Here is a 12575-nt window from a genome sequence, read left to right as displayed (position 1 = left end):
ATTATTTTTTGAGACAGAGTATCGCTCTGTCACCCTAGCTGGAGTGCAGTGGTGCGATCTCGGCTCACTGCAACCTCTGCCTCCTGGGTTCAAGCGATTCTCCTACCTCAGCTTCCTGAGTAGCTGGGACTACAGGCACATGCCACCACGCCCAGCTAATTTTTTTTTTTTTTTTTTTTTGTATTTTTAGTAGAGACGGGGTTTCACCGTGTTAACCAGGATGGTCTCGATCTCCTGACCTTGTGATCCACCTGCCTCGGCCTCCCAAAGTGCTGAGATTACAGGCGTGAGCCACGGTGCCCAGGCCCCAATAAAGCTATTCTTTCTTTAATATTCAATTTGTTTTAACATCCCTTAGGGAAATTTTATGTCCTTAACAGTTGTTACAAATTCTCTCCTAAGGTTTTAATACTTTTGGTTGTTTTTGTGAATGGAATTTTTTAGTTCCACTATATTGTTAAATGGTTATTAATGGCATAGAGTAAATATTATTTTGAAGACTAATTTATAACTGATTACTAAACTCAATATTCTAATGGATATTCAGACAGTATTTTGGAGTTTCCATGTAGACACTCATGACCATCTGCAAATAACAGTCACTGTCTCTCAGTTTTTATAATATTTGTATCCCACTTAGTATTTCCATTTTACTGCATTAGCTAAATACTCATATTGTTGAAAAACAGTGATATATGAACAATTTGAATATATTGAACAATTCACAAAACATAGCCATAAAACTAAATTTTAGCTAATAAAGACTGAAGATAAGTACAAAGGGAATGTGAATTAGCTGTGTATAGGGTCAATTCCACTTGAATCTAAAATGTATGAATCTAAAATGTGATATTTAAATCTAAATATAATATTCATAGTCACATTTTATTTTTAAGAAGAAAAAAGAGAGAAAGCGAGGAAGGAAGGAAAAGCTTTTAGGTAAAACGGTATGAGTTTTCATTATTTATCTACTCCCACTCAAACAGCTAGATTTCCCTTTTTACTTTGTCAATAGTCAGTACAAAACTGAATTTTTAGCCCATCATCTTATACTTTGTAGGGGACTCTAGGTTGTGGCTTCTGTGCACTAACTTTTCAATTGGCTTGCTAAAACTATTTCCAGCTAACACATACTGAGCAGTTACAAGGAGCCAGACACAGTTCTAAGCACTTTCCATGTATTACCTCAGTTCATCTTTACAACACCTTATGCCAGGGGCCCCCAGCCCCCAGGCCAAAGACTGGTACCAGTCTGTGGCTTGTTAGGAACCGGGCTGCACAGCAGGAGGAAAGCGAGCACAGCTTCATCTGTATTTACAGCTGTTCCCCATTGCTCGCATTATTGCCTGAGCTCCACCTCCTGTCAAATCAGTGGCAGCATCAGATTCTCACAGAAGCATTAACTCTATTGCAAACTGCGTGCCAGGGATCTTGGTTGGGCACTCCTTTTGAGAATCTAATGCCTGCTGATCTGTCACTATTTCCCATCACCCCTGGATAGGACCATCTAGTTGCAGGAAAACAAGCTCAGGGCTCCCACTGATTCTACATTACAGTGAGTTGTATAATTATTTTATTATATATTACAATGTAAAAATAATAATAGAAATAAAGTACACAGTAAATGTAATGTGCTTGAATCATCCAGAAACCAGCCCCCCTCACCCTCCTGGTCTAAGGAAAAATTGTCTTCCACTAAACTGGTCCCTGGTGCCAAAAAGGCTGAGGACCACTGCCTAACACAGTAGGAAGTACTGTTATCTCTACAGATATGGCAAATGAAGTACAGGGAGAAATTTAACTTCCCCAAGGTCACACAGTTAGAATTCTAACTCCATAGCCTGTGCTCTTAATAACTTGTTACTGTTCTACCCTTACTTTCCTTTTATTCTAATTTTAGTTGTCTACTTTAATCTTTTTTTTTTTTTTTTGAGATGGAGTCTTGATCTGTTGCCCAGGCTAGAATGCAGTGGCATGATCGCAGCTCACTGCAACCTCTGCCTCCTGAGTTCAAACCATTTTCCTGCCTTGGCCTCCTGAATAGCTGTGATTACATGCACGCACCACCACACCCAGCCAATTTTGGTATTTTTGGTAGGGATGGGGTTTCACCATGTTGGCCAGGCTGGTCTGGCACTCCTGACCTCAAGTGATCCACCTGCCTCGGTCTCCCAAAATGCTGGGATTACAGGTGTGAGCCACCGCACCCGGCCTATTTTAATCTTATATCTTATGTACGTTAGCAGCTTCAAATCCTTTCTGCGATGTAGCAAGATATAAATACAAATTACTGGGAATAGCCATCTTGGATATCTATTCCCACAGGTCCTTAAAATTCAAAACTGGTATGTATAAATGCATCTCATTAACTTTCCGTGGGCCTCTATTCTTTCCATCTGAAATGTGCACAGAACCATTCAGTCCTAGGCTAGAAAGCTTGGTGCCCACTCTGACTACTTCTTCCCTTCATGATACATATCCGACTGGACACCAACAACTGTTACCTGTAGCTCTGAAACACTTCCCAACTCTATCTCACCCCCTATCCCCACTAGCATTTCTTGGCTCAGACCTCATGACCCTCTGCCTGGGTTCAATGTCTATGCAGTTTTGGTTTCCTAAAAGATACAGCTGATGTTCCTCAAGACACTTCACTACACAGGCTCAGTCTGCCTCCACTTCACTGCCAGGACCTCGTGTTGGCCACCCTGACTGCTTGCTGTGCTTGGGACACTCCACACACGTTCACACTACCAAGCTTCCCTCTCTGGCAAAGTTTTGTATAAATACTCTCTCTTCTGAGTAGGTCTTTAGAATTTCCCCTGGCAGAATTACTCCCCTCCCTCCCTTTTCTGTGCCCCCAGGTTATTACATCATATTACACATATCTCTTAAGTTAGAATGCAGCTTTGATGTAAGTAACAGTGTTTTTCAATCATCTTTCCATTCCCAAATGCCAGGTCGCGTACAAGTTGTATAGTAGGTAGATTCAATATTTGTTGAATTTGTTTCATGGGTAGCATAGGTTAGCCAAAACCCCTTTATTTCTAAAGCAAATACAGAACAGTTTATACAATAGGTTATCATCTGTGTGGAAAAAAAGTAAGGCTAAAAGTATATAGGATTGCTTAAAATATCTCTTGAAAGTTAAGAAACTGATAACGTGGGGGTAGCTGAGAAATAGGAAGGGCTGGGAGAAAATCCATATTGCTCCTAGTTTATATACAAATTTTTAAAAAGATAAGTTTACATCATCATCAACAAAAAAACTTCCTTTAGCTGTAAGTTACAAATTAACCTGTACTGCTTAATTTTTAAAAAGATAAATTTACATCAACAAAAACAAAAGTAAAACTTAACCTTAGCTAAAATGCAAAAGACAACCCTGAGATCAGCCTATTTAAACAGCCCTTTTCTGCTGTCTGCTACTACCACTGCATCCAATTAAATGTGGTTTCCACTCTGTTCCCCTCACAGGGGTCAGTTATAGGAAGTTAACTATAGGAAGTGGCATCAGCAAAAATGACGGAAAATAGATCAGCAAGATAAAATAGAATAATACATGACTACTTGTATCATTATACATTATACAATAATACATTAGTAGTATATAAATACTATCTCCCCAGAGGAGACAGCATATGTATAAGATTGCCAGAGTGGGAAGCTTGGCAGCGTGAACGTGTGTGGAGTGTCTCAGGCACAGCAAGCAGTCAGGGTGGCAGCATGAGGTGCAGGCAGTGAGGTAGAGGTAGAGTGAGCCTGTGTAGTGAAGTGCCTTGAGGAACATCAGCTGTATAAGGATTATTTCTTTAAAAATCCTGTATTCATTCATTAATAACTTCCACACACAAATACACATTGTCAGGCCTCTGAGCCCAAGCCAAGCCACCGCAAGTATACGCCCAGATGTGACTTGCACGTATAGAACCAGATGGCCTGAAGTAACTGAAGAATCACAAAAGAAGTGAAAATGCCCTCACCTGCCTTAACTGATGACATTCCACCACAAAAGAAGTGAAAATGGCTGGTCCTTGCCTTAAGTGATGACATTACCTTGTGAAATTCCTTTTCCTGGCTCATCCTGGCTCAAAAAGCTCCCCCACTGAGCACCTTGTGACCCCCACTCCTGCCCGCGAGAGAATAAATCCTCTTTGACTGTAATTTTCCTTTACCTACCCAAATCCTATAAAACGGCCCCACCCTTATCTCCTTTGACTGACTCTCTTTTCGGACTCAGCCCGCCTGCACCCAGGTGATGAAAAAGCTGTATTGCTCACACAAAGCCTGTTTGGTGGTCTCTTCACACGGAAGCGCATGATACACATATTGACAAGTAATAAGGCAAACAAGCTGTGATGCGTTAATACCTACCTCTATGTCCTCAGAAAGTATTCTCAGCCTAAGGGTTTCTTTCAGATCCAGAATATCCACTTCCTGCTTCTTGATCAACACTCTGCTCTCTTCTCTGTCAACCAAAGCAGAGTTGTATTTGCACTGTAGAAAAGAAAGTCATGCTATAAGAGCTGTTTTATTACCTGTTTGTTTCTAGATTAAAATAACAAGAATGAGTCTGGGTTCCAAGGTGATGACAAGATTAACACAAGGTAATTCAATAAATACTTGCTGACTGAAGGAATAGAAGAATAAGTGCATCAATAGTGAAGAGAAATGGAAAAGTCCTCTAAGTATCAGTGAAAAAAACATCGGGTTTGTCATCTACTGCCTTCAGAAATAAACATGGAGTGCAGCAAGCTCCCTGTAGAGCAGAGGAGTGAGGAGGAGTGACAAAAGACATCGCCTTGACCCAGAGGAGAAAAGCATCAACACTGAACTCAGATATATGCTGACAAAATAAGTAATTAACTTTAGGAAATGATATTATATCCAATATTGGGGAAACAAACTCACTTTCTAAATTATTAATGTCTCTGAACTTAACTACAATGTGCTACTGTGTTACTTTTTCCTCAAAGTCACTAAAGAACACCACACTTGCCTTAACTGGCATGGCCAGCAACCAGCCTGTTTCTTATCCAGTTTATACTGGCAATTCCCAAACAGTGCACAGAGAACACTGTCCCAGATCAGTGAAACCTGAGAAACACTGCAGCCTACATTGTCTCCCGGAGATACACACTACACACTTCCGTAATAATGACTCTGCGAATCCTACAAACACACAAACCTGTTGAGCTTTATTTAACTAGAATTTCCAAACTTATTTGACCACAGAATCTTTTTTTCTGGTGGAGCATCTGTTAATCTCTTGAAAAGTCTGTGATGTGTCTCATGCTCAAATTTAACATCTTGTTGGTGACCGAACTTACATTTATGTCCTTCAGTTCTTCTTTCAGGGTGTCTATAGTTTCTGTTTTCTCACAGACTGATGTTCTTAGCTCCTGGATCTGGTTCATGAGGTCAGCTACAACTTTCTGATGAGGACAGAAATAATATCTTCATACCCAATGATATTAAGGAGAAGAAAAGTTTTAATTGGTAAATCACTTACCTTTCCTAATGGCAATGTAAGTCAATTTTATTTTAGTAAAAGATCATATGTCACATTAGTATCAATTTATATATATGCATATATATATACACACACACACACACATATATATATATTTTTTTCTTTTGAGACGGAGTCTCGCTGTGTCAGCCAGGCTAGAGTGCAGTGGCGCGATCTTGGCTCACTGCAAGCTCCGCCTCCCAGGTTCACACCATTCTCCTGCCTCAGCCTCCCAACTAGCTGGGATTACAGGCGCCTGCCACCACACCCGGCTAATTTTTTGTATTTTTAGTAGAGACGGGGTTTCACCATGTTAGCCAGCATGGTCTCGATCTTCTGACCTCGTGATCCACCCACCTCAGCCTCCCAAAGTGCTGGGATTACAGGCATGAGCCACTGCGCCTGGCATCAATTTATATTTTAATGGCTTTATAATTTTTTTTTTTTGAGACAGAGTTTCGTTCTTGTTGCCCAGGCTGGAGCGCAATGGTGCGATCTTGGCTCACTGCAACTTTCGTCTCCCAGGTTCAAGCAATTCTCCTGCCTCAGCCTCCCGAGTAGCTAAGATTATAGGCATGTGCCACCACACCTGGATAATTTTGTATTTTTAGTACAGACGGGGTCAGGCTGGTCTCGAACTCCTGACCTCAAGTGATCCTCCTGCCTTGGCCTCCCAAAGTGCTGGAATTACAGGCGTGAGCCACTGTGCCCAGTCTATAATATTTCATTTAATCATTTGTTTTGGTGTTATGAATGTATGTGAGCTAGACATAGAAGAATTTTATACCTAATTTTAAACTTGGACATATATACTATTTTTATTATTCTAGTTAAAATCAACACCAGGGATTTGAAAATTTGTATCATGGGACTTAGAGTCAACAAGAAAGGGTCACACTAATATCAGCATCCTAGTAAAAAGGGTAGGATGCGTTTTAGAAACATTGCCATCCAAAATGACAGTAGTTTGTACTTGAAGTTACATGGAAAATTAACTTAAGTGGAAGACCTCATTCTCTAGCAACCTTGGAAGATGAGCAAGGCCTAACTGCATACAGAAATATTCATACTATCTATTGGTTACCCTGGAGGTGCAAGAAGAGGTAGGAGAACAAAATGTTAAACTAGCATTTATAAGAAAATGCACAGAAAGATGTAGCTTCAAACTCTACCAACCTTATCAGAATCTCTAGACTTTTCCAGGGAACTGATCACTTTTTCAGTAGCAAGCAAGCTGTCTTCTAGTTTCTGTACTTTTGCCATCTATGGTGAAAAAGAAATATTTTTAGAATAATTAAATCACAAAGTTAACCATATACACAGATAAACAAGTTGAAAGCAGCTTCTCACATTATAGAGTCTATACTAGGAGTAATACTTGAAAATGATAAATCGGGTTGAAAGGCAGTGATTTTGTGCTGTCTACCAGGAGACTACCAACAAATTATTATTGTAACCCTCTGGGAGTTAGAAAAACAAGAGTTGAAAAACAATAGGCTGGGTACGGTGGCTCATGCCTGTAATCCCAGAACTTTGGGAGGCGAAGGTTGGTGGATCACTTGAGCTCAGGAGTTCGACCCTGGGCAACTCCTGAGTGGTGGTGCACGCCCATAGTCCCAGCTATTCGAGAGGCTGAGGTGGGAAAATCACCTGAGCTTGGGAAGTCAAGGCTACAGTGAGCCATCAATGTGCCACAGAACTGCAGCCTGGGTGATAAAAGTGAGACACTGTCTTAAAAAAAGAAGAAAAAAAAATAATAGTAGTAATAGAACCAGCCCCAAATTCCATCTCTTTCTTACTAATTTCCAACATCTGCAAGCTGAAATCATTTTTATAATAAGCCTCTTTAGGGATCAGGAATAAAAGTTATAAACTGCAAATTCTAGAGTTAGAGTAATAGGAAATTTACCTGCTGCTCACACTTGGCCATCTCTTTCTGTTTCTCCTGACGTACAGCCTCAAGAACTTTTAAGATTTCTCTGGAAGAGAAGAATTATCTTTTACCCCTGACTTCATTCAATGAAAACAGGAACTGAATCTGTTAGTACAGAAGAGATTAAGTGCAAATGAACTTTGTTAGGCACACACTTGGTGTCAGGCATTACCTTCCAGTGGGGATCAGAAATTTGAACCCATTTCTTCAACAATTATTCAATAAGAACCCATTTTTGTGCCATGACTGTTTTTCCTCAGTGTTTAGTACTCCTAAATATAACATATATCATAGAGTATTTGTTTATTACCTGTCTCCCTGTGCTAGAAGTTAAAATCCATGAGGACAGGGATGTTTTGTTCACTGTTTCACCTCTAAATGTTCTGGCATTCGCCAGATCAGTGCCTGGCTTGTTGGATATCAGTAAATGTTTGAATAAATGAGTAAATGTCAATTGCTTGTCTCTCAACTGGATGTATGCTCTACATTCACCACTGTATACCAGGGCCTAGAAGAAAATCGACCTCATAGGAAGAGCTCCACAAGTACCTACTGAATAAACAAATTCTTCTCATTAGAGTGACTCTGAGCCTAGTGATTGAGGAGATTCACTGAGATTACCAAGGACAGGAACTTAGAAAGAGGGAAGAAATATGGCAGCATTCCTGTTAGGGGACATTCCTGGTAGAAAAAGATTTGTAGACACAGAAATAAAAATCTGTCTCCTCTTTCCAATAATAAAAGGAATAGTTAGAAGTAATCTTATATATTTGCTGTGATTTATTTACAGAAGGTCCTGAGTTCTGATTACCACCAACTCCTATTCATTTAAAAGTACTATAGCTAGTTGTTAAATGTTTTGAAAAATTAAGTTTCTCCACATAGCCATTTATACAAAAGAACCTGCTGTTCCTTTTGGAATGCTTTTAAAAAATAACTCCTTACAGGGTATTGGCAATAAAAAAAAAACAAGATTAAGAATGTGGTATTAATATTCTAGTATGCTAGTAGAAAAGATCAAAGCACTCACTTAGAACTGTTTTCTTTATCTTCTTCAAACTGTAATGATAATTTGTTATTGCGTTCTTTTTCTGCCTCAAGAAGCTCCATCAAATTCTAAAAGACAACATTAGATTTTAAGTAACTGTTACTAGTAATGCGCAGTCAACAAACATGTCAAGTACCTTCTATGTGGCAGGCACTGTGGGCAAGTATAGCAAGGAAGGAGGAAAGGACAGTCACAGATGCAGGACAAATTCACCAACCAATTCCCTTCTTAACATACGTTCAGATCAGATTTCAGAGTTTCATTTTCTTTTTTGCAGTTTTGGAGGTTTCTTGAAAGTTGGTCAATTTCAAATTTCATTACTTCCTGTAAGTTGTCATAGGAATCCTGTAGGCAGGCTTTGCTCTCAAGCAGTTTTTCATTTTCTAACCTTTATAAGGAAAATATTTTAAAAATGGTAAATAAACATTTAATGTATTTCTATTAATCAGATCATCTGCACTTCAATTTATCCCATCTACAGCCCATTCCCAACTCACATAAGCCTCAAGTGATATGAGGCTCCTTATGGACCTGTGTGGAATGTCCATGATGCACAAACATGTGAGATACACTGGACCACAGAGTAGTTTGGTAGGAACAGAAAAGACAAGTAGAAGCATTAGCTTGCAGGCATCACTTCCTGATTCTCTCCCCATGGCTTCAACCAGACATGCTTAATTGATTAGCAATTTATAGTGATTAGACTCATTTAGGGGTTTCCAGACCTAACCCTCACGTAAGCCAGGCACTGGCTATTAATTTCCAAGTTTTATTGATAGCTCAACTCCAACTATTCATACGTCCTCTCAGCTCTAGGAACATCAAGATGACAATGTGACTTTGATTTGAGCAAGAGAGAAAATGTCTTTGGCAGATAATTACTGCTTTTTTTTGGTTTTCATCCTCTTATTTCCCTCCTGAGTAAGCTGTAGCACCTCCAAGAATCCAGAACTCAGCCAAGAACTACCACACAATCAATCTGACCTCTGGATCATTCAAAACAGATGTCCTAGCTTATGTACAGAAGGTTATATTATAATGAAATGTCTGGAATATTATATATTATATATGGAATATCTGCTATACTAACTCAAAGCAGAGCAGAAGCAGCAAATCATAAAGTGGTATAGATCAGTTGCTAAAGATAGACATATGGGCAACAGATGGTAGGGAAGGGGAACATATTTACGCATTTATGGCACAAACTATACAGATATAGATATATAAAGTAGACAAAATAATTCAAGAAATACATAGCAGTGTCGTGCTGTTTCATTCAGAGGCCTTAACAACCATTGAAGGCCACAGTGGAATACAAGCAGCCCAGTAAATGATGTTCTTAAACTGGAAACACTGAGAAGGTTAAATTGTGTTCAGTGTATTTAAAAAGCTAGGAAGAGGCTGGGCACAGTGGCTCATGCCTCTAATCCCAGCACTTTGGGAAGCTGAGGTGGGTGGATCGCTTGAGCTCAGGGGTTTGAACACCGCCTGGGCAACATGGCGAAACTCTGTCTCTACAAAAAATACAAAAAGCAGCTGGGTGCACTGGCATGTGCCTGTGGTCCCAGCTATGTGGGGAGCTGAGGCGGGAGGAAAGCTTGAGCCTGGGATATTGAGGCTGCAGTAAGCCATGTTTATGCCACTGCACTCCTGCCTGGGTGACAAAGTGAGACACTGTCTCAAAAACAAACAAACAAACCTAGGACGTATTTAATGATGAAAACAGAATTTAAGTACATACCAAAATATAGTGGATTCTTAACATTTTTTGATATAGTTCAACTCTGACATATAAACATTAGGAAATTAAGATCCCATGAGATTAGTGACTTCAAAAAATATTACACAAAATAGTTTGAGGTGAGGCCAAGATCATTAGATCCAGTGATTCAGAAGTTAAAACAAATGCTAAGTGTAAGAGAAGGCAACAGTGCACCTGTGATAACTTATCGATAAATTACCTATTTTGTTTAACTAATTTGAGTTGGGTTACACCACTTGCACTTCAAGTACATTACCGGCCAATCAGAGAGCTAGATAAGTGGACTTGGTGCTGGGGAAATGGGACAGGGTGGTGGAAGCTGTGCTGACCCAGACAGCACATTCCGTCTCTAAATAGAAAGGAGTGAGTTTTGCAGCAACTGATGGCTGCCATGCAGGGATGTGGGCCTAGGGGTAACAAATTGTATGATTTCACTACAGAATGCTGAAATATAGATTTTTATAAGAAAACACTCAATTTTTAAAATGCTATGTTCATTTATTTTTCTTTAGCCACTGGGCAGGCCTAAGAAAAATGTATGTGAATTAGGCAAGATGGCCAAATAGGAACAGCTGTAGTCTGCAGCGTCCAGTGGGATCGACACAGAAGACAGGTGGTTTCTGCATTTCCAACTGAGGTATCTGGTTCATCTCACTGGGACTGGTTGGACAGTGGGTGCAGACCATGGAGGGTGAGCTAAAGCAGAGCAGGTGTCGCCTCACCCGGGAAGCGCAAGGGGTTGGGGAATTTCCCTTTCCTAGACAAGGGAAGCCGTGACAGACTGTACCTGGAAAAATGGGACACTCTCTCCCTAATACTGCGCTTTTCCAATGGTCTTATCAAATGGCACACCAGGAGATTATATCTCGCACCTAGCTTGATGGGTCCAACGCCCATGGAGCCTCGCTCACTGCTAGCACAGCAGTCTGAGATTGACCTGCGAGGCAGGAGCCGGGCAGGGAGAGGGCCATCAGCCATTGCTGAGGCTTGAGTAGGTAAACAAAGCGGCCTGGAAGCTGGAACTGGGTGGAGCCCACCACAGCTCAGTAAGGCTAGCTGCCTCTATAGGTTCCACCTCTGGGGGCAGGGCACAGTTGAGCAAAAGGCAGCAGAAACTTCTGCAGACTTAAACGTCCCTGTCTGACAGCTCTGAAGAGAGCAGTGGTTCTCCCAACATGGTGTATGAGCTCTGAGAACGGACAGACTGCCTCCTCAAGTGGGTTCCTGACCCCTGTGTGGCCTAACTGGGAGACACCTCCCAGTAGGGGCCGACTGACACCTCATACAGGCGGGTGCCCCTCTGGGATGAAGCTTCCAGAGGAAGGATCAGGCAGCAATATTTGCTGTTCTGCAGCCTCCACTGCTGATACCCAGGCAAACAGGGTCTGGAGTGGACCTCCAGCAAATGCCAACAGACCTGCAGCTGAGGGACCTGACAAACAGAAAGGAACAGCACCAACATCAACAAAAAGGGCATCCACACCAAACCCTCATCTGCAGGTCACCAACATCAAAGATTAAAGGTAGATAAAACCACAAAGATGGGGAGAAACCACAGCAGAAAAGCTGAAAATTCTAAAAACCAGAGCACTTCTTCTCCAAAGGATTGCAGCTCCTCACCAGCAACAGAACAAAGCTGGACAGAGAATGACTTTGACGAGTTGACAGAAGTAGGCTTCAGAAGGTCAGTAATAACAAACTTCTCCGAGCTAAAGGAGCATGTTTGAACCCATTGCAAGGAAGTTAAAAACCTTGAAAAAAGATTAGACAAATGGCTAACTAGAATAAACAGTGCAGAGAAGACCTTAAATGAACTGATGGAGCTGAAAACCATGGCATGAGAACTTCGTGACGCCTGCACAAGCTTCAGTAGTGGATTCGATCAAGAGGAAGAAAGGGTATCAGGGATTGAAGATCAAATTAATGAAATAAAGTGAGAAGAGAAGTTTAGAGAAAACAGAGTAAAAAGAAATGAACAAAGCCTCCAAGAAACATGGGACTATGTGAAAAGACCAAATCTACGTTTGATTGGTGTACCTGAAAGTGACAGGGAGAATGGAACCAAGTTGGAAAACACTTTTCAGGATATTATCCAGGAGAACTTCCCCAACCTTGCAAGGCAGGCCAACATTCAAATTCAGGAAATACAGAGAACACCACAAAGATACTCCTCAAGAAGAGTAACCTCAAGACACATAATTGTCAGATTCACCAAGGTTGAAGTAAAGGAAAAAAATGTTAAGAGCAGCCAGAGAGAAAGGTCGGGTTACCCACAAAGGGAAGCCCATCAGACTAACAGCGGATCTCTTGGCAAAAACTC

General features: G+C 40.9%; 1 protein-coding gene across 1 annotated transcript in view; it reads right to left on the bottom strand.

Annotated features, from left to right (window-relative positions):
- Positions 1-12575, bottom strand: part of LOC105480317 (kinesin family member 15) — a 97941-nt gene that overhangs the window by 18397 nt on the left and 66969 nt on the right. Inside the window, exons 21-26 of the mRNA XM_011738987.2 lie at positions 8731-8881; positions 8476-8561; positions 7422-7491; positions 6689-6775; positions 5331-5435; positions 4375-4497 (exon numbers count right to left, since the gene is read on the bottom strand). Coding sequence (XP_011737289.2) covers positions 4375-4497; positions 5331-5435; positions 6689-6775; positions 7422-7491; positions 8476-8561; positions 8731-8881 — 622 coding nt within the window. The remainder of the gene's footprint in view (positions 1-4374; positions 4498-5330; positions 5436-6688; positions 6776-7421; positions 7492-8475; positions 8562-8730; positions 8882-12575) is intronic.

Source organism: Macaca nemestrina, chromosome 2 (genome assembly GCF_043159975.1).
Source record: "Macaca nemestrina isolate mMacNem1 chromosome 2, mMacNem.hap1, whole genome shotgun sequence".
Lineage (NCBI taxonomy): Eukaryota > Metazoa > Chordata > Mammalia > Primates > Cercopithecidae > Macaca > Macaca nemestrina.
This window is presented reverse-complemented; position numbering and strand designations above follow the sequence as displayed.